The sequence below is a fragment of the Mercenaria mercenaria genome, chromosome 7, assembly GCF_021730395.1.
Source record: "Mercenaria mercenaria strain notata chromosome 7, MADL_Memer_1, whole genome shotgun sequence".
Lineage (NCBI taxonomy): Eukaryota > Metazoa > Mollusca > Bivalvia > Venerida > Veneridae > Mercenaria > Mercenaria mercenaria.
Window position 1 is genome coordinate 83743170 of NC_069367.1, and position 25950 is coordinate 83769119.

At 36.2% G+C, this 25950-nt stretch overlaps 2 protein-coding genes and 1 long non-coding RNA gene across 3 annotated transcripts in view; 1 reads left to right on the forward strand and 2 right to left on the reverse strand.

Annotated features, from left to right (window-relative positions):
• Positions 1 to 7731, forward strand: part of LOC123553759 (DNA polymerase delta subunit 3-like) — a 45562-nt gene extending 37831 nt beyond the window's left edge. The window contains exons 12-13 of the mRNA XM_053548827.1: positions 6512 to 6615; positions 7296 to 7731. Of these exons, the coding sequence (XP_053404802.1) occupies positions 6512 to 6615; positions 7296 to 7388 (197 nt within the window). The 3' untranslated portion in view covers positions 7389 to 7731. The remainder of the gene's footprint in view (positions 1 to 6511; positions 6616 to 7295) is intronic.
• A 5296-nt stretch (positions 7732 to 13027) lies between these two features.
• Positions 13028 to 20351, reverse strand: LOC128558702 (uncharacterized). The gene is made up of 4 exons (XR_008371867.1): positions 20287 to 20351; positions 15976 to 16122; positions 15260 to 15289; positions 13028 to 14261 (listed from the first exon to the last, which is right to left on the reverse strand). It is a non-coding gene; the product is annotated as an uncharacterized LOC128558702 (long non-coding RNA).
• On the reverse strand, positions 17602 to 18848 carry LOC123553757 (uncharacterized). Its single transcript, XM_053548828.1, has 2 exons — positions 18451 to 18848; positions 17602 to 17942 (listed from the first exon to the last, which is right to left on the reverse strand). The coding sequence occupies exons 1-2, from the start codon at positions 18831 to 18833 to the stop codon at positions 17795 to 17797; spliced, it is 531 nt and encodes a 176-aa protein (XP_053404803.1). The 5' UTR covers positions 18834 to 18848; the 3' UTR covers positions 17602 to 17794.
• Positions 20352 to 25950: the final 5599 nt, after the last annotated feature.

Genomic DNA, 25950 nt, shown 5'->3' on the forward strand with positions numbered 1-25950 from the left:
GGTCAGAATGTTCACCTTGATGATATCTAGGTCAAGTTCGAAAGTGGGTCACGTGTCTTCAAAAAGTAGGTCAGTAGGTCAAATAATGAAAAAACGTGACCTCTCTAGAGGCCATATTTTTCATGAGAGCTTCATGAAAATTGGTCAGAATGTTCATCTTGATGATATCTAGAAAAAATTCGAAACTGGGTCATGTGCGGTCCAAAACTAGGTCTGTAGGTCTAAAAATACAAAAACCTTGTGACCTCTCTAGAGGCCGTATTTTTCATGTGATCTTCATGAAAATTGATCTCAATGTTCATCTTGATGATATCTAGGTCAAGTTCAAAACTGGGTCACGTGCGGTCAAAAACTAGGTCACTAGGTCAAATAATAGAAAAACCTTGTGACCTCTGTAGAGGCAATATTTTTCATGGGATCTGCATGAAAATTGGTCAGAATGTTCACCTTGATGATATCTAGGGCAAATTCAAAACTGGGTCACGTGCGGTCAAAAACTAGGTCAGTAGGTCAAATAATAGAAAAACCTTGTGACCACGAGGCCATATTTTTATGGGATCTGTATGAAAGTTGGTCTGAATGTTCATCTTGATGATATCTAGGTCAATTTTCAGACCGGGTCAACTGTGGTCAAAATCTAGGTCAGTAGGTCTAAATATAGAAAAACCTTGTGACCTCTCTAGAGGCCATATTTTTCATGAGATCTTCATGAAAATTGGTGAGAATGTTCACCTTGATGATATCTAGGTCAAGTACAAAACTGGGTCACATGCCTTCAAAGACTAGGTCATTATGTCAGATAATAGAAATACCCTGTGACCTCTCTAGAGGCCATATTTTTCAGTTGATCTTCATGAGAATTGGTCAGAATAAACGACGTCATACTCAGTTCACGTGGGGACAGGTGAGCTATTCAGGACCATCATGGTCCTCTTGTTAGCTCACCTGTCACATAGTGACAAGGTGAGCATTTGTGATCACGCAGCGTCCGTCGTCCGTCCGTCCGTGCGTGCGTCCGTCCATCCGTAAACTTTTGCTTGTGACCACTCTAGAGGTCACATTTTTTGTGGGATCTTTATGAAAGTTGGTCAGAATATTCATCTTGATGATGTCTAGGTCAAGTTCGAAACTGGGTCATGTGCCATCAAAAACTAGGTTAGTAGGTCTAAAAATAGAAAAACCTTGTGACCTCTCTAGAGGCCATATATTTCACAAGATCTTCATGAAAATTGGTCAGAACGTTCATCTTGATGATATATAGGTCAAGTTCGAAAGTGGGTCACGTGCCTTCAAAAACTAGGTCAGTAGGTCAAATAATAGAAAAACCTTGTGACCTCACTAGAGGCCATATTTTTCATGGAATCTGTATGAAAGTTGGTCTGAATATTCATCTTGATGATATCTAGGTCAAGTTCGAAACTGGGTCATGTGCGGTCAAAAACTAGGTCAGTAGGTCTAAAAATAGAAAAACTTTGTGACCTCTCTAGAGGCCATATATTTCATGAGATCTTCATGAAAATTGGTCAGATTGTTCACCTTGATGATATCTAGGTCAGGTTTGAAAGTGGGTCACGTGCGGTCAAAAACTAGGTCAGTAGGTCAAATAATAGAAAAACCTTGTGACCTCTCTAGAGGCCATATTTTTCATGGGATCTGCATGAAAGTTGGTCTGAATGTTCATCTGGATGATATCTAGGTCAAATTCCAAAGTGGGTCACGTGCCTTCAAAAACTAGGTCAGTAGGTCAGATAATAGAAAAACCTTGTGACCTCACTAAAGGCCATATTTTTCATGGGATCTGTATGAAAGTTGGTCTGAATGTTCATCTTGATGATATCTAGGTCAAGTTCGAAACAGGGTCATGTGTGGTCAAAAACTAGGTCAGTAGGTCTAAAAATAGAAAAACCTTGTGACCTCTCTAGAGGCCATACTTGTGAATGGATCTCCATAAAAATTGGCCAGAATGTTCATCTTGATGATATCTAGATCAAGTTCGAAAGTGGGTCATGTTGCTTCAAAAAGTAGGTCACTAGGTCAAATAATGAAAAAACGTTGTGACCTCTCTAGAGGCCATATTTTTCAATGGATCTTCATGAAAATTGGTCTGAATGTTCACCTTGATGATATCTAGGTCAGTTTCGAAACTGGGTCAAGTGCGGTCAAAAACTAGGCCAGTAGGTATAAAAATAGAAAAACCTTGTGACCTCTCTAGTGGCCATATTTTTCATGAGATCTTCATGAAAATTAGTGAGAATGTTCACCTTGATGATATCTAGATAAAGTTCAAAACTGGGTCACGTACCTTCGAAAACTAGGTCAGTAGGTCAAATAATAGAAAAACCTTGTGACCTCTCTAGAGACCATATTTTTCAATGGATCTTCATGAAAATTGGTCAGAATTTTTATCTTGATAATATCTAGGTCAAGTTCAAAACTGGGTCACATGAGCTCAAAAACAAGGTCACTATGTCAAATAATAGAAAAAAACGATGTCATACTCAAAACTGGGTCATGTGGGAAGAGGTGAGCGATTCAGGACCATCATGGTCCTCTTGTTTGGTGGCTTAGCATACAGAAGAGATTCATATCTTACCTTGATGGAGAAGATACTATTTTTTTCCTGTAGCTTGATATAATACCATTTACTAGTAGATGGAGGCCTTCACATTTTTGAAGGTACAGGCGTCAGATTTGTACCATATGCATAGTTTTTTGTTTCGAAATGAAATTTGACATTGATTTTGACCTGGTGACCTACTTTCACATTTCTCAAGCTACAACCTCCAAATTTGTGTGTGTGTGTGTTGAGTTTGTTTACCCTCGCCACCGGTTAAGACCATATGGGCGAGCATAGCTTCAATTATATAACAACACTTTATAGGCTACGTGTAGAGTGTGTACCATAATTCTCAGTCTAAAGTAGGTCAAAGTGACCTCCAGTGGACTGTGAATAAGATGGGAACTTAATCCCATACATTTATTATAAAAACTACAGTTAGAAGAAAAGACTAACTTATTTTACTTCTTCATTTTTGTATGTGTATCTTCTTTCATGTACCTCATTTAGTGTGTCAGGGCATTTTGTTTCCCCCAATTTATACTATATTAATTATTAAAACATATTTTATATTTAAAACTATATTTATAAGTCTGACAGAGACAGCAAAGTCCTAAATTTATCCAAATTTGGACCACATGCATAGTTTTATGTACCGAAAAAAACTTTGACCTTGACATTGACCTAGTGACCTACTTTCACATTTTTGAAGGTACAGCCTCCAAATTCGGACCACATGCATAGTTTTGTGTGTCGAAAAAAACTTTGACCTTGACATTGACCTAGTGACCTACTTTCACATTTTTGAAGGTACAGTCTTCAAATTTGGACCACATGCATAAATTTGTTTTTCGAAATGAAATTTGACCTTGATTTTGACCTAGTGACCTACTTTCACATTTCTCAGGCTACACCAAATTTGGTTCACTTGCATAGTTTTGTGTACCGAAATGAACTTTGACCTTAAGATTGACCTAGTGACCTACTTTCACATTTCTGTAGCTACAGGCTTCAAATTTAGACCATATGCATAGGATTGTGTACTGAAACAAACTTTGACCTTGACATTGACCTAGTGACCTACTTTCACATTTTTGAAGGTACAGTGTTATGTACAGAAATGAAATTCGACCTTGAGCTAGTCAGTAAGTCTTGAAATTTGGAACACTCAAAAATGGCACATTGGTGGGCACCAAGATCACTCTGTGATCTCTTGTTGAAGGTACAGGCTTCAAATTTGGACCACATGCATAGTTTCGTGTTCTGAAATGAATTTGACCTAGTGACCTACTTTCACATTTCTCAAGCTACAGCCTTCAAATTTGGACCAAGTGCAAATTTTTGTGTACCAAAACAAACTTTGACCTTTACATTGACCTAGTGACCTACTTCCACATTTTTGAAGGTACAGGCTTCAAATTTGGACCACATGCATAGTTCTGAGTTCCGAAATAAAATTTGACCTTGATTTTGACCTAGTGACCTACTTTCATATTTCTCAAGCTACAGCCTTCAAATTTGGACCACTTGCATAGTTTTGTGTACCGAAATGAACTTTGACCTTAAGATTGACCTAGTGACCTACTTTCACATTTCTGTAGCTACAGGCTTCAAATTTAGACCAGATGCATAGGATTGTGTACCGAAACAAACTTTGACTTTGACATTGACCTAGTGACCTACTTTCACATTTTTGAAGGTACAGGCTTCAAATTTCGACCACATGCATAGATTTGTGTTCTGAAGTGAAATTTGACCTTGATTTTGACCTAGTGACCTACTTTCACATTTCTCAAGCTACAGCCTTCAGATTTGGACCACTTGCATAGTTATGTATACCGAAATAAACTTTGACCTTAAGATTGACCTAGTGACCTACTTTCAAATTTCTCTAACTACAGCCTTCAAACTTGATGCACATGCATAGTTTTGTGTACAAAGAACTTTGTCCTTGAAATTGATCGAGTGACCTACTTTCACATTTCTCAAGCTACAGCTTTCGAATTTGAACCACATGCACAGTGTTGTGTATGGAAATGAAAATTTGACCTTGAGCTAATCAATAAGTCTTGAAATTTGGAACACTCAAAAATGGCACATTGGTGGGCGCCAAGATCACTCTGTGATCTCGTTTTTGAAAATTTTCCAAAGAACTATTAATCAATTGGGTATGGCCTTAGAAAATTCTGGTTAAAGTTTTACATGCAAGTCACTATCTCCAAAACTAATGCAGATATTGAATTGAAACTTCACATGTGTCTTCTGGGTTATAAAACTAGTTGATAGCACCAAGTCCCATAACTCTGATCTTCATTTTGGCCAAATTATGCCCCCTTTTGGACTTAGAAAATTCTGGTTAAAGTTTTTCATGCAAGTACATACAGCTATTACTAAAAGGCATATAGATTTGAAACTTATTTTTTCTTTTTCTAGATCGATTACCTACCTCACTGGGTCAAGTCCCATAACTCTGACATGTATTTTGGGCAAATTATGCCCCCTTTTGGACTTAGAAAATCCTGGTTAAAGTTTTACATGCAAGTTACTTTCTCCAAAACTAATGCAGATATTGAATTGAAACTTCACATGTGTCTTCGGGGTTATAAAACTAGTTGATAGAATCAAGTCCCATAACCATGACATGTATTTTGGGCAAATTATGCCCCCTTTTTGGACTTAGAAAATCCTGGTTAAAGTTTTGCGTGCAAGTACATACAGCTATTACCAAAAGGCATATAGCTTTGAAACTTATTTATTCTTTTTCTAGGTCAATTACCAACCTCACTGGGTTAAGTTCCATAACTCTAACATGTATTTTGAGCAAATTATGCCCCCTTTTGGACTTAGAAAATTCTGGTTAAAGTTTTACATGCAAGTCACTATCTCCAAAACTAATGCAGATATTGAATTGAAACTGCACATGTGTCTTTGGGGTTATAAAACTAGTTGATAGCACCAGGTCCCATAACTCTGACCTTCAATTTGGCCAAATAATGCCCCCTTTTGGACTTAAAAAATTCTGGTTGAAGTTTTACATGCAAGTACATACAGCTATTACTGAAAGGCATATTGATTTGAATATTATTTTTTCTTTTTCTAGATCAATTGCCTACCTCACTGGGTCAAGTCCCATAACTCTGAAATGTATTTTGGGCAAATTATGCCCCCTTTTGGACATAAAACTCTTTTGATATTTAACATTTTGGGTAATAATTTCCTGCTTCTGTGACAATATTTCGAATAGTCGAGCTTGGCTGTCTTATGGACAGCTCTTGTTTGTTAACTATGTACACAGGAGGATCACAAGTGTTTTAAATATTAGTTACAGTTGATTGTCAGGTATAGGAATCTGTCCCAAGTAGTTGTGCTTATGAAACAGTGAACTTGGGTTTGAACTCCTGAAGGAACACAACTGCCTCAGTAGCCTAGTGGTAGAGTGCCAGCTACAAGTGTGGGAGGTTGTGGGTTCGATCCCTGGCCATGTCATACCAAAGACGTAAAAAAAGGTTCTAGTTGTTTCCTCACTTGGTGCTCAGCATTAAGAGGATAGTGCTAGGCTGGTCAGCCCAGTGTCAGTATAATGTGACTTAGTTGGGTATCATGTCACTTGTCTTAAGGCATGATATTCCAGTGAGGCAGCACTATAAAGTTGGGCATTATGCTCACTGCTACAAGTAGACACCATCATTTATATGACTGAAAAATTATTGAAAGAGTTAAACCCAAACACACACACAGACATGGGAAGACTGAAGCTTGTTTGTTGTACAGAGGTTGTTGTTGTTAAGACCTTTATTTGCTGAGAATTTTTATTGAAGGAGAGAAAAAAAACTCTTTTGCAGAGGAATTTACTTTCCAGAGGTGCTGTTAACAATGTTATTTGTATATTGTAAGCATTGATTCTGGTAATGACTTTAGTTATGTATGCTTTAAAGTTTCTGATCAATCTTACAGTTACAGAGAAGGTGTATAAGGAAGAATCGACTGATGCCTCAGAAGCAGAAGAACCGGTTAAGAAAGAAGTAAAGAAAACAACACCTTCTAAGTCACCGCCAAAGGTAAATTTGATTGATATGATCTGTTGCCAGTGGGTATCAGTCCTATTGTTAAATATTGTATTCAGTGATATAATGGGTTAGCGTCAGTAGTCAGTTGCAGATTTTTATGACCCCCTTCAAAGAACTAAAATGTGATTTAAAATTGAATGGTAGCAGTCAGTTATTATACATAAGATTTAATATTTAGGGTTAATTAATATTCCTGCTTTTGGACAATTTGAATAGTTGAGCATTGGCTATCTTATGGAAATCTTGTTTTGTACTGTTTACTCAAAAGTGGTATCAGTTTGGAACTGTTGTGTGTCAATGGACAACTACGTATGACAGAAATAATGATCAATTTTATATGCCTAGCAAAAAGTATTCAAGAAAACTTCCATTTTATTTAAAACTTGGTAAGTCACACTGTAAAATGTTGATTTGAAATATAAAAGAAAAATTTAGCCTTACTTGGTATCACACTCCTGAAGTTCTACTGAAATGAAACTGAATTATGAGCTTTGATAAAATGTGCATTTATGCTCTGTTATAAATTTTAAAAAATGTAGATATTGAGATGTGCAACTGCCCCTTTAGCACATATACATGGACTTAAAAAATGCAACTTTACACGAACTACTTTAATTATCTAAGCAGGATACAAAGTTAATGAATTTCTTTTGTACATTTTTTGTCTGCAGGGTAAGAAGTCTCCAAAGAAAACGTCACCAGGGAAGAAGGGCCAGGCAAGTGGAAAACAGACATCTCTCATGTCATTCTTCAAAAAATCTTAATATATATATAATCTGTGTATCTAGTGCTGGTGAACCTGTCTTATCAAAAGCCTCGGAACCAAATGAAAAGTTTAATTTATAAGGGACAAGGACAATGTTTGAGATGCTTCCTTTACATGGGATCTACTTTAAATGGTTTCATTGTATGCAGCTTTGACTTTCCTTGAAATTGAAACATGAAATTTAAAGGAAAGTGAAATAATGGAAATTTGTTTAGGTGTTGTGAAAAGGACTCGTCATTGAACGCATTTGTTGTACAAGAAGTAAACGTAGAAAATTGGTCATAAGTATTAATTAAGTAATATGTTACAAAAATGCATAGTAATAAAATTGTTAAAAGATTTTTTTTGATTTCTTGATTTATTTACCACTGATAACTGCCAGGAAATATGACCTAAAATATTATCAGGAAGTTGCTGTTCTAGAGAGGTTTATCTACTTAAGAGTTGTCATCAAGACAGTTTTGTAGTATTATAGACCATAATGGGGTAATATCATTTATTTAGATCATGTTGAATAAAGAATATGGAAACAGAAATAATTTTATGAATTAATGGCAACCCATGTGTAAATTTATCAAAACATGGATGTTACCATCTTTCTAAAGATAACATATGATAGTGAAAGTTTGACAAGATAGATAATTAACCAGGTTTTCATCGAGTTATTAGATTGGGGTAGATGTTGGTCGGGCGGCAGCGGCGTCAAACTGGTGTTTCCGGTCAATAACTTTTGTTTCGGTAAAGATATTTGAATAAAACTTGGTATGTATGTAGCTTATATCAAGACAAAGGCTGGGATTGATTTTGGGGTTTCTGGGGTCAAGGTCACTGTTACTTAAAATAGAAAAAGGGTTTCCGGTAGATAACTTAACAGGAATGAGTTATCATGATGAAACTTGGTGTATAGAAAACTTATATAAAGTTGTAGCTTGGGATTGATTTTGGGGTTTCTGGGATCAAGGTCAAGGTCATTGTTACTAAAAATAGGGTTAGGGTTAGGGTTAGCATATCTTTTACATGCATGGAGGGATTTTGATGAAAGTTGGCACAATTGTTCACCATCATGAGACGGAGTGTCATGCGCAAGAACCAGGTCCCTAGGTCTAAGGTCAAGGTCACACTTAGAGGTCAAAGGATACAAGAATGAAAACTTTGTCCGGAGCATATCTTCTTCATGCATAGAGGGATTTTGATGTAACTTGGCACAATTATACACCATCATGAGACGAAGTGTCTTACGCAGTTCCCTTCTTTAGAATTACTTCCCTTTGTTGTTACTATAAATAGCTTATATTGTAACTTTTTCATTACTAGACGTAGGGAAAAATCGAGACCACTTTTCTGAAATACAACATGCATGTTACATCCAATTTTGAGGTGTATTTTGACCAATCTCTACCTGGTTAGGATTTCTGTGTGGACTTACAATTTTTTTTTTGTATTTTTTTTTTTTTTTTTTTTTTAAGATTAACTTCCCATAGTTGTTACTATAAATATCTTATATTGTAACTTTTTTATAATTGACCGTAGGGAAAAACTAAGATCACTTTTCTGTGGTACAACATAGTTGTTACTTTTTAATTTTAGGTGTATTTTAAGGTATCTCTACCTGGTAAGGAGTTTTTTTGTGGACTTAGAAAAACAAAAGAAATACAATGATTACTACACAACCATAAAATTAAAATTACATCTGCACATACAGGTGCCAGAGTAAAGAAATTTGCTGTGACGGGCGTATATTGTGACATTCTGGCACTCTTGTTTATTCTTATGAAAAGTGTTGAAAACCTGGTTTCGTGGCATTGCCACGTTTCTTGTTCTAAATAATGTTTTGAAATCAGTTTGGATGTATTTAATGCTGGGTGAGAACCTCAAGAACAAGCACACGGACCTAAAGATAGTATTTGGCCATATAGACCATAAGTTAGTTGATAATTGTCAGAAGTTCATGAAAATTTACATTGTAGGAAAATTTTTATTCAAGGAAACATCAAAATTGTGATTTTCTTGTTGACTTCCGTTATGAAAACTTGTGTGAGGACCCAAAATCAGTCTAGCAGAAAACGAAGCACACAATGCTACTTGTTTTAGTTGCAGAATTTTCTAAGTGTGTTTCAAGTCTTGAAAAATCAGGGTTCAATTAGATTCTATTTTGTAGAAAAAAAATGATCTGAATATGCAGAATTAGCACATGTTACAGGCGAAAAATAATTATAACCACATAAACGAAATTTGGGCCACGGGGTGGGGGTGGGGGTATATAGGGGTGAGCTTGCTTGTCGGTTGGTCCATTGGTTTTCATGGTGTCTAGACAATAACTCACTTGACAGATTTAGATGTTTTGTACACAGGTGAAACATCATAAATCTGGTTGCTGTAAAAGCTGGCTAATATAGCAACAGGTAAGTTTACACTTGTACTCAACCCCACTACACATTCAGAATGGTGATCTGGTATTCTTTGCTATTAGTTTAGTGTAAAAGTCCCAGACTCTTGATCCAAGTGAAGAGCTTCGAATCGAGGAAAGAGCAGTTTTTAGCTCACCTGTCACAGAGTGACAAGGTGAGCTTTTGTGATCGCGCGGTGTCCGTCGTCCGTGCGTGCGTCCGTCCGTAAACTTTTGCTTGTGACCACTCTAGAGGTCACATTTTTCATGGGATCTTTATGAAAATTGGTCAGAATGTTCATGTTGATGATATCTAGGTCAAGTTCGAAACTGGGTCACGTGCCTTCAAAAACTAGGTCAGTAGGTCTAAAAATAGAAAAACCTTGTGACCTCTCTAGAGGCCATATATTTCACAAGATCTTCATGAAAATTGCTCAGAATGTTCATCTTGATGATATCTAGGTCAAGTTTGAAACTGGGTCATGTGCCATAAAAAACTAGGTCAGTAGGTCTAAAAATAGAAAAACCTTGTGACCTCTCTAGAGGCCATATATTTCACAAGATCTTCATGAAAATTGGTCAGAACATTCACCTTGATGATATCTAGGTCAAGTTCGAAACTGGATCACGTGCCATCAAAAACTAGGTCAGTAGGTCTAAAAATAGAAAAACCTTGTGACCTCTCTAGAGGCCATAATTTTCATGGGATCTTCATGAAAATTGATCAGAACATTCACCATGATGATATCTAGATCAAGTTCGAAACTGGGTCACGTGCCGTCAAAAACTAGGTCAGTAGGTCAAATAATAGAAAAACCTTGTGACCTCTCTAAAGGCCATATTTTTCATGGGATCTGTATGAAAGTTGGTCTGAATGTTCATCTTGATGATATCTAGGTCAAGTTTGAAACTGGGTCACGTCCGGTCAAAAACTAGGTCAGTAGGTCGAAAAATAGAAAAAGTTTGTGACCTCTCTAGAGGCCATATATTTCATGAGATCTTCATGAAAATTGGTCAGAATGTTCACCTTGATGATATCTAGGTCAAGTTCGAAAGTGGGTCACGTGCCGTCAAAAACTAGGTCAGATAATGGAAAAACTTTGTGACCTCTCTAAAGGCCATATTTTTCATGGGATCTGTATGAAAATTGGTCTGAATGTTCATCTTGATGATATCTAGGTCAAGTTCGAAACAGGGTCGTGTGCGGTCAAAAACTAGGTCAGTAGGTCTAAAAATAGAAAAACCTTGTGACCCCTCTAGAGGCCATACTTGTGAATGGATCTCCATAAAAATTGGTCAGAATGTTCACCTTGATGATATCTAGATCAAGTTTGAAACTGGGTCACGTGCCTTAAAAAACTAGGTCAGTAGGTCAAATAATAAAAAAACCTTGTGACCTCTCTAGAGGCCATACTTTTCATGGGATCTGTATGAAAGTTGGTCTGAATGTCCATCTTGATGATATCTAGATCAAGTTTGAAACTGGGTCAACTGCGGTCAAAAACTAGGTCAGTAGGTCAAAAATTATTAAAATCTTTTGACCTCTCTGGAGGCCATATTTTTCAATGGATCTTCATGAAAATTGATCTGAATGTTCACCTTGATGATATGTAGGTCATTTTCGAAACTGGGTCATGTGCAGTCAAAAACTAGGCCAGTAGGTATAAAGAAAGAAAAACATTGTGACCTCTCTAGAGGCCATGTTTTTCATGAGATCTTCATGAAAATAGTGAGAATGTTCACCTTGATGATATCTAGATAAAGGTCAAAACAGGGTCACGTACCTTCGAAAACTAGGTCAATAGGTCAAATAATAGAAAAACCTTGTGACCTCTCTAGAGACCATATTTTTCAATGGATCTTCATGAAAATTGGTCAGAATTTTTATCTTGATAATATCTAGGTCAAGTTCAAAACTGGGTCACATGAGCTGAAAAACAAGGTCACTATGTCAAATAATAGAAAAAACGACGTCACACTCAAAACTGTGTCATGTGGGAAGAGGTGAGCGATTCAGGACCATCATGGTCCTCTTGTTACAGTCTGGTACAAAGTTGATTACTAGATTACAAGTACATTAATTAAGCAGTCATCGAGCTTAGCTCACATAAGCAGCTCTGAAACTGCCTCTAGTATGATGCAACAGAAATTGGTTAAAAGGAAACCTGGCCAGAATGTTAGACAGAAGTTGTCATATGAAACCAAAGAGCTATAAAAATAAATTGTATTTTATACTGCTTTGATGAAACCTAGACTGGTTATCTGAGGTCAAAAAAGTAGGATACTGTGTTAAAATCAAATGAAACTTGTTGAAACTAGAGACTGCATTTTACATGATCTTTATAAAACTTTTTAAGTTAAAAGTATACTGTCTGTCATCAACAGTTATGTTGTTAATATATTGGAAACTTCAGTTTCAGAGAAATCTTAAACTGATGAGAGAGGTATATGGCTACAAAAACACTGTTGAGACACGGCCCTTGAATTACTCGAAATTGTTATATTTCACATTGGTAACACTTCCTGAGACTTCATGACTTGCTTAGAATGTACACAGCAACAAAACACCACAATGTCGATGATGGACGAGATTGCTCCTGTAACGCTTGAGTTCCGCCCCTTGAGCTAATGGTGAAAACTGACTTATTAGACATTTTATTTTAAAAAGGAACGGGAAAGGTAAATTTTACCGTTGCTTTGTGAAACAATTATAGCTCTGTAGAACTTTTGAGCGACCCTATTTTAAGAACCAATTGTACATTACCCCCAGCAATTTGCTGCTACCCCTTTACAGCTTAATTGACTGAGACAATCGTTTAAAAAAAACGCCTTGTCCAAGGACATCGCAACGGGAGTAGCCAGGAATTGAACTGGGGGTGGGGGCGGTGGGGTGCTTCACCTCTGTAGGAAAGCGTCTTAGCCCTCTTGATCATTCACATTTCTTTAGCTACCACAGAATGTATATAGCCACAAGGTTTTAATAAGGCTCGACTATTTGGCTTGAAATCTTTAGTATCATTCAGGTTGTGGCCCTTCAATTAATTTACAATTCCCATATTTCCCATTGCTCTTATTAAACTAAACACGGATCTGTAATAATAGGGTTAGTACTTCAGCAATACCAGAGCTATGACACCTGGAGTAGTTATAATTGCATTATTTCAAATCAGGTACTCTGGTATGTAGCCAAAGTATCGATATACCAAACTGGTGTTGAATTTATCATACTATTAAATGAACTGGACAAAAAATCTTAATTTGTAAACCGATTTAATAACTGAAAATCAAAGACGACATTCCCATTATCTACATAAAGAATAGTCCAATTTATATCTTAGTCGACACTAATAAACACTTAATATTTTGGCCACAGTTACTACAATTAAAATACAAGTACTGTTAAAACAAACTTATTTTTTATTTCCATCAGTTTTTGTAATCACTGCAATGTTGTAAACTGTAAGAAGATCCTTTGGAAGCATAGAATGCAACCGAGCAAAACGACTGAGGTTATGAAATGTGTGATACCCCTCGTGCTGCCTAGCACCGGCTTAATTAATTGGAATTCTATCATGACAGTAAAATTGAAAGGAGTCTATGATCCCAATGGACCAGAGAATATTAACACGCATTTAAAACAAGCCTTCTTGAAATTCAAGACTTATAGAAAACTGTATAAAACTTTAGTAGTCAACATGACCTATTGTATCATTAAATGCAGTTTTGGGTAAAAAATCCCAATATTAGTATTTGTTCAAACTTTGAATAAGAACACAGTGTCATATTAGATACAGAATTTTGAAAAAAAATTGATGTTCAGCTTGCTTGTTTAGGAGTTATCTGCCCTTGAATATGCAAATTTGAAGAAAAATCCAGTTTTAAAGCACTGTGACCTATGATTGATTTTGCACTTTTCTGTTTCTAACATGAAACCGTGTTCATATACAAAGTTTGAACAAATTATATTATTGGGAAATTTTTGCCTAATCACTCGTACAAGAAACTGCAGCAAGCGTCTATGGCATAGGCGTCTTTGACAATGGATAGTGATAACAGTAATTTAAGATCCGCCATTACTGTTAAAGCGTTAAAGCATCACCAACTACGTAGTCAAAAGCACAGACAAAATTAACCTGTTTTCAACAGTGGTATATTGCAAAATTTCGATAATAAACTAGACATATTCGATTAGACATTTTAGAAACATACAGTAAGTTACTAAATATTAAACTTGGCCACCGTCATTTTTAAAGCATACTGAAGCCATCCCATGTAAAGGTACACACTGCCTTTCACATGGTGTCAGATTGAACTACTTTTAAGTTCGTTCTTTGCTTCCAGTATCCCATTTGTATGACCGTCTTGTACACTCAGCACGTGTTTGCATATAGATAAATCTGAACTATTGTCCATACATCTCCCAGGATGGCTTGTAGTTCGTGAAATTAGTAAACTGATGCGCCTGTCTTGGTTCTGTCGCCCAAACTGAAATATGTGTTTGCATAAATTAATTATTTTGATTAAAAATTGGCTTACGTCTGATATTGCAGCCACTCAAATGTCGTATAATTGTTGCATCTGTTTGCTTCATTTTTATAACATTATGTAAATTTATTAAACTGTTTTTGAAAGTAGTTATTAGTTTATCTGAGTTACGGAAGGGTAATGGTTGCACCTAGGATCTTTCTACACCATCAAAAGCCTAAAAGTCGATGTGACATAAAAAACAACAACAAAAAATCTATCGCCAAAGTACCATGCATTAATATATGCGATAAAGGTAAGACTGAAACCCCTTCTATACTCGTTGTCATTGAAAAGTTACCACTTAATATATACCTCTTTACTTGTTTATACAATATCTACGTCACTTTTTCATGGTCTGTGCGCGGTCTGCTACTCATAGACCCTGTCTGATCATGTCTCCTAACCTATTTCATGACTGTCAGGTGAGAACAGCACATACGACGTGCAATTTCACGACATGAAAGTTCGGCGTCAGCCATGTCAATGGCCTGATGGCGTTGATCGTGTCTTAAACGTGGCATTCTTAACAAGGATATTCTGGATTTTTTTAACGTATTCCTTTTAGTCTGTCGACTAACTTTTAAGTGCAATGAATGATTTGCGATAGAATTTTCGTACATGTCGACATTGCTGGGAAAAGTCATTTTGCCAGTGCAGCCCGTGCCTCAAATGGAGTTAATCAAATTTGACAAATCTTTACACCAGTGACGTCTCAGTTGCGTCAAAAATTTAGTCGTGTTATGCTTTTAACACAGTCCAGTGCGATTTTTAAAAGTGGTAACTTTTCAGTGACGCTGTGTATATTTTCGTAACTAATTTTGTTCTAAAACAAGAGAGCGTTCCGTCCAGCTGTAACTCCTATTAGTCTTGAGCAGTTGAAGTTGGGACTGATTTCTTATGCGATACATTTGAATGTATTTTATATACTATAGTAGGTAAGTTCACTTAATACTCACCATATCTATTTCTCCTAGCATTTGGTAAATCTGAAAATAAAATCACTATAATTATATTTGTCAGATAAAAGCAATGTACTAATTATCGTGTAAAGTTTGTTCATTTGCAACAATTCGTTGTACTTTTCCAAATTATAAAATGAAAACTTTCGGTAAAAGACAGTCACTGTAGTACATAGTACTTCGTTATATTGGTAGATGATGTACTTCACTGTCTTCACTATTCTTGGTACGAATCCTCTGTTACTTGGAAGGTTCTACATTACCTAAATAGTGTTGATTTGACTCTAATCTAAAAGTAAATCCTGAGTGTATATTGAACATTTAGGTTAAGTGGTTTCGCCAATGTTACCTATATTTAGTTGTAAGGCGACCTCATGATTTACATGAATTACCGTTTTATTTTAACCAGTCACCAGGGTAATGGTACTTTGATTTCATTTACAATTACCTTCATTCCCTGACCTGTAGGCTATTTGTAGATCTAGTTGTTTAACCTTTACCCTGCTAAATTTCTAAAATGGACTGGTCTATCAAGCACCATATATTATTTGAAGGGTTCACTAGCTGAATAGCAAACAGTGTAGACCCAGACCAGCCTGCACTTGTCACAAAGGTATAATCACTTGCCGCCAGCAGGCTAAATGTTCCGTATTACACTAAATTATGGACATGGACCATAGACGGAAGAAGAAGGTTGTCATTAGGGGACCTACCTATGTTTGCTGATTTCCAGCTTAACTGCCGCTTCCTCTTCTCACAAGCATTGTCGCAGAACTTTGTGTCCGGGAAATAAAGCTGCCGACAGCAGAAATTACAATATCCTATTTCGTCGTCGGACTCACGGGCACTAAAGTGTAGACCTGAAACATGTTTAATTTCGATTTTGTCATTTTTCTTCTTTTGCCGTAGCTCTCTCAAATGTATTGACTCAGCGGTATATTTTGATTTATGATGCATTAAAACTCATTGCGGAATTTGCCAGTTGATGACCAGCGACTGAACCTTGTATGGGCATAAACCTTTGCCAAAAGATGGAAGGATTTGTGACATATTAGAAGATGATCATTCTAGATCTAGAGCTAGAACATGCAAATCATGTAGTTGAAATAAATGTAATATTAACGTACAGGTATCTTGATCAAAATGTCGCTAGCACTTATTCTTGCGTGGGGTTGGGTGTGTGTGTGTTGGGGGGGGGGGGGGGGGCGGCGAGTTAAATGCAGTATCAGAAATTATAATCATTTTAACAATTACTAGATGCTGGTGTCGATTGCTCAAATCGAGCTTGCCGTTTATTCAATTCTCTTTATAGATCTACATAAAAAGTGATTAGTTAACTTTCAGAGAAAACATATAGCTTCTCTATGACTCGCATGACACTGCTGATTTGTGAAACTTGAGTATATATGCAAACGATGAATCCAGTACCAATGTGTAGTGCACTTCGGGTTTAAATATAAAGCAGAATGGAATCAACTTTATCAAGAGCGATTGCAGCGGGCCAGTTATAACACTGTTCGACAAAGAAGTCAGAGGTCGTGAATTTGAACTTCCTCCATTAAAATTGGAATAATATAATAGTTTCATGCGCGGGTGCTTGAACCTGAGTACTTATGGAATTGGGGCGTCTTCTGTCTTCCATATTATCCTTCAGCTCAAAAAAATTCTAAAAATCTCTGGAGGTCGCCCATATAGTAATTTATATCCCTGACTGCACGTATAGGAACATTTATTCATTTTCCTCATTGTGTCTCCAAGATCTACTTGACTTTCAGAGAGGAAGTATAGGTTCTCAGGTCTTAATTAGTTAAAAGACTAAAATATATATGTACTACTGTGCCTTTGTGTAATTGGTATATTGTGGTGATGGCTCCTTTTTTTTAAAAAAATGACTACAAACCGAGTCTGCAATTTTCACTGTCTGCCTTGTTCTCGGTGCTCCCGAGGGATCTACTTTCCAGATTTTATTTACTTCACAACAGCGGGTGTCAAGTGCTGTGTTGCGGCCGTAAAAAGTTGCCCCGACTTCATCTCAGTGTTGTTATATTTTCTGGTCCTTCGGGATCATTGATTTCAACTCATTTAGATTTGAAGATTGAATACCGCTTAAGCCGGTGCTAGGGGGCGTGGGCAGTGTTGCATTTTCCATTACTGCCCATGAACAGACTCAATCAAACCGAGTCTGCAATTTTCACTGTTTGCCTTGTTCTCGGTGCTCCCGAGGGATCTACTTTCCAGATTTTATTTGGTATTACAAGTTAGTGTACGTGAATCATGGTTTACTTGCGTTTCAAGCCAAAGAAAAACGAATGTTCACAAAAACAAGACAGATAATTTTATTTGAACATACAGACTATCAAATTGTATAAAAATCATATTGTATATAAATCATATTGTATAAACTATATTATATATAAATTATATTGTATATAAATTACAAAAGTAATATGCAATTTGACACATTATGAACATGCATATTGCACTAAAAGTACATGCATACTTCGAAAGAAATAATTCATAAATAGCAGAATTTTAATTTTTCAAGTCTTGTTTATTTGGCTGGAACTGTTTTGAGATCCTTGTAATGTTAGATCTTGCCGAAGCCCTTGAAGTCTTTGTAGGTTTAGTGCTACCCGTGGATGTGTTGAGGAGGTCTCTGTCTGTAGTAAGATCCAGCATACTGTGGAAGATAAAATATACCATGTTCAGCATTGAGACTCGCAGACAGCAGAAATAATAATAAATAATAGAACAGCGTAAAAGACAACGCCCACGTTAAAATGTAATTCGCCTACCAAGTAAAAATAAAGTTTCTGAGTACATTTTGTATTGTTAACGTCAAGATATAGAGAATAACAGGTTACTGTCTTTTGAGAGAGGGTTTCTCAGACGAGGCTAGATATGGTCCTGGAAGGAGCGAGGCTTGTGATAAAGGGAGTTTCTACTTACAACCGGACCACAACATAATAAAAATAAGAGACTTGTCTAGGAATACTGTGTCATTTGTCAACTTCAGGAACGCGCTATGGAACAACTTAACAACTCGCCGATCACTCTAAACTCCAGACAAAGCTTTATTTACGGTATTTATTTACGTAAAAGTGTGTGCAAGTTACATTGCTTTACTTTATATATAGTAATAGTCTCTAATCTGCTTTAAAATACATTTAGAAATATGTAACATTTACCTGTCATCTAGATCGCTGCTGTAAGAAGAACGGCTGTCCCTTCCGCGCTTCCGTACTTCTACTTTCTTCTTTATTGAGCTAAGTCTCAACTGCAACTCTGTCTGACTGAGGAGATCGCTATGAGTTGACTCTTCCCGCAAAACTTCCCCAATCTTTGCCAGTTCTCGTGTGCTATCGCCACTCTTCCCTGCTTTTCTTGGAGAACTCTTTGGTGTAGGTTCTTCGTCTTCTAATGACGTGTTTCCATTCGTCATCTCAGTTTTGTTAGATTCTTCCGTTATTGTCGTCGGAATAAGTTCCCATGTTCCCTTGTCTCGGCCGCTTGCAATCGGTCTCGATTCTTCGCGAGAAAACGAGGTTATGTCAGTTTTCGACGATTTCATTGATTTTGCGCTTTCGAGTCACGTTTTTGTTTTTACTTAAACTCGTAAGGTAGCGCTCCTCGGTTTTTAGGCCAGGGTTAATCTCGGATTAAAGGGTTTTCCATATCCGATGAACGAATTCTCTTTCTAAGTTGTGTATTTTTGATTTTGTCGCTGCACTGCCGGTTATAGATTTGCTATTGCTCCCTTTTCTTTAAAACAGTTTTAAATTTATCGTTTGTTTCCCAAATCTTTTCACTTTAATTCTGCTTTAAAAGAGTCTCTAATAAATTTCTTGAAGGATCAGTTTTATCCAGATCTCGGGTTTTTTTTTTGACAATTTTAGCCCAAACGGAATTTTTGTTTCGTTTTTTGAGAGTTGTTTGGGGGGTTCATTGAAAGGTTTGGGGCGGGCGATTTTTCGTCGCCCACTTTTTTTTCCCGCCCTTTTTTTTTAAAAGGTCTTTTTTCCTTTTTTCACAGGCTATCAGGTCTTGCGTGCGGCTTTCTTTTCCTTTGGATGCAGTCAGTTGTGGATTATTACCCCGAAAAATCTTTTTTCAGACGTTTTCGGAACCCCCGGTTTAGGGTTGAGGCGGGAATTCAAGGAATTCCTCTTGATCTCTTTTGCGGGGAAAAAGGATAAAGGATTTCAATAGATTTCTCATTGGGTTTGCTATGTGCAAGATGGTGCAATTACGACTTGAGTTTGTAGTAAAATTCTTTATGCTTTAAACAGGCCACAGGAAGGGGACATGTCTTGTTTTAAAAACTATTTTTAAACAATACAAATAAAAAAAAACGACCAATTCGGGTTGAATAACTTTATGGGCAGTTCGATAGCAAGATCAACTCTGTGTATGAATAAATTTTTCCTAAAACTTGGTTTACGAAAGTCTCATTTCTTTTTTATGAAAAAGTCTAAAATTTAAAAAAAATACCAGCACCCTTCGAATTTTACAGATACAGTTTGGGGTTTTTATTTTGGTGATCCCTCTGTTACCCAAACGGGTTTTTTTTTTTGTAAAGTTTGGGGTTCCGCAAAAAACAGTCAATGTAAACTTTTTGAGGGGTAATACCCCACAGATTTTAAATGTGTCCAATTTAAATTTTAGTGAATTTTGGTGGGGAAAAGGGTCCCGAGGCTAGGGGGACAATAACCCCATTGTAGTGAAAACATTGGATTTTTTTTCTGGGGGTTCAAATAAGCTGTTTAACTTTTATTACTTTTTTTTTTTTTAATTCTTTATTTGTGTAAGGAGCCAATATTTTTCGAAATATTATAATTTTTGGTTTGGTTTAAAATTCGCTCCAAGTTTTCAAAATTTAAGATGAAAAGTCAGTGTAAACGTTATTTTATGTACGATGTTTTTTTACAGTAAAAAATATAGATTTTTGAATACTTAAAACGTGACATTCTTTTACAGTACATTTGTCTTTAATGCCAGAAAAGAAGAGATAATAGTTTACTTACGTCTCCGCTTGTCTCTTTCTGGAGATGGTTTGTCCTTTTCTATTGCCGTTATCACGTCTGAAAGGTTTACAGAAAATATATACATTTTTAAAACCTTACTTATTAAACATTTTAATACTTTCTACTTTTTTTTTTTTTTTGCATGGAGTGCAGAAACATGCTTGTTCCCTGAGGAAGAACGTACCCCTGTACGTTTTACCTTTGGAGATAACTGTGAAACATTTAAAATCTGTATTAATTATCCCCCCTTCTCCTCACAAAATATACGCAGTCAGAACATCTGGTAAAAGGTGAAAAAGAAAATTTTTTTTTAAAAATCTATCCTTGAAAAATGAATTACTGGCGCAGAAAGGGGGTTTTCCCGGGGAATGTTTTCCCCGGAAACATTTTACTGAAAGATTCCGAATCTACTCTTTCAGAAGTCTTTTTGAGATAAAATCAACTATAACGTTTAAAAAAGGTAAAGAAAAAGCTCGTTGCTACCCATATTTTAAGTAAGACAAAGGTTTAAACCCCAAAAAAGCAAAAACAAGCTTTCTGTTGGCCTACACAAAAATTCAAGTTGGGATCAAAATTATTTGTAAATATTTCAATTCTAGGCATTTCTTAAAAAACCGTGGTAACTGATCTCAATTAGGCTAAGAATTTTTCATGTGGGAAAGGGATCCATCGTTTGGGTTTCCCCCCGTGAGAAATATTGCCGGAGGGCACTTGGGGAAAGATGGAACGCCATAGACCCTAATTGTGTGGACGATGTTAAAACAAACCAAATCTATTCTATTTTTCTTCCCATTGTGGCGAAAAAAAAAGCTAATGGGAATTTTGTCTTTTAAAAATCGATATTGAGGGTAACAGTACAAGATTTACCCTTTAAAGGAAAAATTTCCCTTTTTAGCAGGATGTTTTTTTAGTCTTGGGGACTCGTTTCCTTGTCGTGTGAGGCCCGGGTGAGTACAAGGCGTGGGAAAAAATTGAGTGTTTGGGCCCGAAGAATGATAACTTTTGACTAATTTGAACAAAAATATTTTATTCGGTTTGACACCCTTTTTAATGTATTTGTTTTTTATGCGCAGATCCAACAGCTTCCAAATTCGTTCCATTTAACTGAAAGCTTCCTCACAAGTAAGAGGACGGGGGAATGGGGGTATAAAACTATATTCTGAAACTCAAAGGGGGAAATACCCTATCTTGCGGACGAAAAAATTGGGTTCTTCATTCACTTCGTCTAAAAAAAAATCAAATGAACGGAACAAAATTAAAATAATCGTGGGGAATAGATAGAAAAGTGTTTAAAAGATAGATAAATTACTTTTTGAATGCCAGTTTCACGCTTGCACGATGATCGTATTACAGAAAGTGCAAAAATTTTTTCCCCTTCCCCAAAAAAAGTGCTGCCCATTTGCACAACAGATCAAACAAATCAGAAAATTTGTTTGGGGGGGACTTGCTTCCTTTAGTACCCACCAGATCAACGGCCCACAGTAATATATTCAGTACCCCAAATACCGCTGTATAATTAAAGTTAATATTTTGAATGCGATACACCCTTTTTTTTTCCCCTTTTAAGATGTTTTTTTTTTTTTTGCAAGGTTGAAAATAAAGCAATTTTAGCACATTCTCAGTAGAATTTACATAAAGATTTAAAATACGGGAGTATGAATTTACCCAATTTTTAGCCCCGGGCGATTTTTGGGAAAAAAATTAACTTTTCAGGAAAAAGCACTTTTATAAAAAGTCATCTACCGAACTGACGGATATGGGGAAAAAACAACACAGTATGGAAAAAAAAAAAACAACTCACCTTTCGGGCCCAATTTACAAAAAAAACCATTTTTATTTGTCAGTTTATAAACTTAATAAATTTTAAAAACATTGTTAACTTTTTCACTAAATTTTTACCCCCCTTTCATAAAGCTGAAATCACAAAGGGCTTAAAATATAAATAATAAAGCGGAACATATTTTTCTTGATTTTTAGGGTTTTTAAATTTTCCCAAAAAAAACAAAGAGGGATTCATTAAGTCCCCCAATAAAAATTTTACCGGCCGCATTACAATATACGTTTTAAACGACTTTTAAAAATACCGAAAGCTTTAAAAAATTGTTTAGATTTTTTTTTCACTTAGGGTTTCTTTTTTTGAAAAAAAATTTGCGGATGAAGGGGTTTATCAAATGATAAAGAAAGATTTAGAAGAAACTAAGGGCCCGTTTTCAAACCATTAGAAAACAACAAAACTATTTTTTAAAAATATGAAAAAAAATTTTCGAAAGGGGGTTAATTAACCCGAAAATTTTTAAAAAACATTTGTACTAATTTCCTCATTTTAATGTTAAAATATTTTCATTTTAAAATCTTGAGCTTTTGAAGGGACGAAAAGCGTTGGGTTTTAAGGCAACTATTTGATTTTGAAATTTTTCGACTTTACATTTTTTCTCACCCAAACTTTGTTCACGTTTTTTCCCAAACCTCATTCTGTTATCTATACTGACGGTCCTTTTCAGTCATAAAACCTAAATATTAAATTAGCGTAATCGAGGTACTTTGTGTTTTAGAATTACGTTAACACTATTATAAATTCATGGCGAAAAAAAAAAATATTTTTATAAGGTTTCTCTAAACAAATTTCCTTTTTAGGGGCTGAGCTTAATAAGAAATACTTTAAAGACTCATAAACCGCTTGCTGGATCTTCATCAAACTTGCTATGTAGCATCATTATAATGCCCACGTTTGAATCAATTGAATAGGAGGCACATACTAATAGCTACTTTAAAGGGACACGAAAGCTAAAACTGGAAGAACCTTTAACGACTTCTTCTCGTTAACCACTTGATGGGTCTTCATTAAACTTGGTCTGTATCATAACTGTAAGATCCTTTCTCAGTTTAGCCACAGCTAAATATACAAAAACATTTAAATGATTCTTTTTAAGAACCACTATATTGTTCATCATTAATTTCGATCGATAGTCTCCATATACGATCTTCAAATTTAGGCACACAGCAGCTTTTAGCGCAGTCTAAATGCTTTGACTTTTGGTCTAGTGACAACTGATGGTGTTCAATCTAGCATTAACCTACTTTAATTTCAAATGGTCAGTCAAAACATGATGGACGGTCCCTTCTGAAATGCCTATAGTGTCGGCTATTTCGGAAATAGTACATCGGCCATCTTCTTCTAACATATATCTAACGGCAGCAAAGTTTTTCTTTGTTGCTGAAACAACAGGACTACCCGGGCGGTTACTGTCTTGAAGACTATTTTGACACCCTTGGAATTTTCAACCAAACGAAAACTATGGACATGACACAACTCTGAAAATATATCTTTTGGAGATACCCAAAAAGAAACCCGGGTTTTGATTTTTTTTCTTTACGTTTCATTATAGCACAGTATACTAGTGTGTATAAGTCAACACTTGTGAATAGATTACCTGGTCAACACTAGTGAATAGATTACCTGGTCAGTTGTTATTCGATTAAATTAAGTAAACATCCATTAAAATGTATAAATTATAAGTATGTTTGTTTGTTTGTTTGTTTTGGGTTTAACGCCGTTTTTCAACAGTATTGCAGTCATGTAACGGCGGGCAGTTAACCTAACCAGTGTTCCTGGATTCTGTACCAGTACAAACCTGTTCTCCGCAAGTAACTACCAACTTCCCCACGTGAATCAGAGGTGGAGGACTAATGATTTCAGACACAATGTCGTTTATCAAATAGTCACGGAGAACATACGCCCCGCCCGAGGATCGAACTCGCGACCCCTAGATCCGTAGACCAACGCTCTTACCTACTGAGCTAAGAATTATAAGTATGATTTTATAGCCAAAAATGCATTTCCTTGCCCCTGCATTTGAAAAAAAGCTCATAACAAAATTTTAAAAATTATTATTCTTATTATTATTATACCAGATTTGTTGAGCGCCCTTTTCATATGAAATATACCTTCAAGGGCGCTTTACAATTAAACATGTGACATATCGCAGATATGTAGGAAAATAACACAACATGACATATGCAGTCATAAAACTGAAACTGAATAATTTGATTAAACGCCTTTTTATAAATGATATATTCAATGGCGTTGTACATAATAATAAAAAATAATAGTTATTACAACAATATCAATAATGACAATGATAATAATTACAGCCTTATTGTAACAAACAGCCATGACCACACCCTTCCCCTTGAGGTCGTTTTACCCCTATTGCCAATACCAGTGCTTAAAGCACCTGGTACGCCTAGACGGGCTGCAAATAGAGGTTCACCCCGCCCCGCCCCCCCCCCCCCCCCCCGATTAATGGTGCATATTCTATATTAGATAGAAATTCCACACACTTCAAGTGAAACTCGATCAAGCCTTGCAAAAAACACACAGAACGTCATAACCCTTAAAATGTGACACGATGAAATAAAAGATGAATTGTCAGTTTAGTTATTTACATGATGAATTGTACAGTTAAGAGATCTTCGTCAGCGACGAATGACATGCCGTAGTTCTGTATCACAAAAATAACAATGGCATATTTATTATGGGTAGAAACAGTCACAGTTGGTATCTATGTTTTGTAGAAAATTTTGAAAAGGTGTGTTTTGAGAGCTCATTTGAATGAATTAAATGATGAATCTTTTCTGAGATTGTCAGGGAGAGAGTTCCATAGTTTTGCGGCGGCAACTCTGAAACTTCTATTCCCGTAGGAAACCAGTCGACTTTCTTGTGGGACAAGGGTTGTTGCTGCACTTGCTGACCTCAGATTTCTAGTTGGCACGTACACCTCCAGTAAGTCTCTCATATATACCGGCAACTGGCCATGTAAGGCCTTGAATGTTTGAATGAGAATTTTGTATTTGATTCTATCTTGTTATATGTTCAAAAAGGGTTGTTTTCGTAATAAGACGTGCAGCTGTGATTTGGACATTTTGCAGTTTGCTCGTTGTTGATTTTGGCACGCCGTACAAAAGAGCATTTCAGTAATCTAATCGTGAGGTCACAAGCGAGTTTATAAGGGTTTTGGTGGCATCAGTTATCAAATATGGTCGAACATGACCAGTGTGTCGTATTTGGCCGTAGCATGTTCGAGTCACAGAATTAACATGATGGTCCATGTGCATGTTCGAATCAAGCGTAGCACCAGTGTTTCGAAAAGTTTTTGATGGTCTTATGCTCGATTCGCCAACTTTCAGTTCTAGATTTTCAACATGTCTGGAGTGTTTTTGACTCGAGAAATACTTTAGTTTTGTCTGCATTCAATTTTAACATGTTTGAATTCATCCATGAGATGATTTCTTTTAGGTATGTTCAACTCGTGTGATTGTGGCTGCCTTTGATGGTTGGTCAACTGGTTTAAACGATAGATAGAGTTGGGAGTCATCTGCATAAAAATGGTGGTTTAGACCATGGTTTCAACAGATGGACCCGACTGGCTTTGTGTACATCGTGTAGAATTTTGGGACTAGAACAGATCCTTGAGGAACACTGAATTTCATAAGGACTGGTTCCGAGAGTTTGTAGGTCCAACATCACAAGTACTGTTACGTCACCTTTGTCTAGGGATTCGAGAATGTCGTTCTGAACTTTTAACAATGCGGTTTCAGTTGAATGAAGTTTTCTGTATGCTGACTGGTTTATTTGATGTAATTGATTGTTTTTCAAATGTTCCT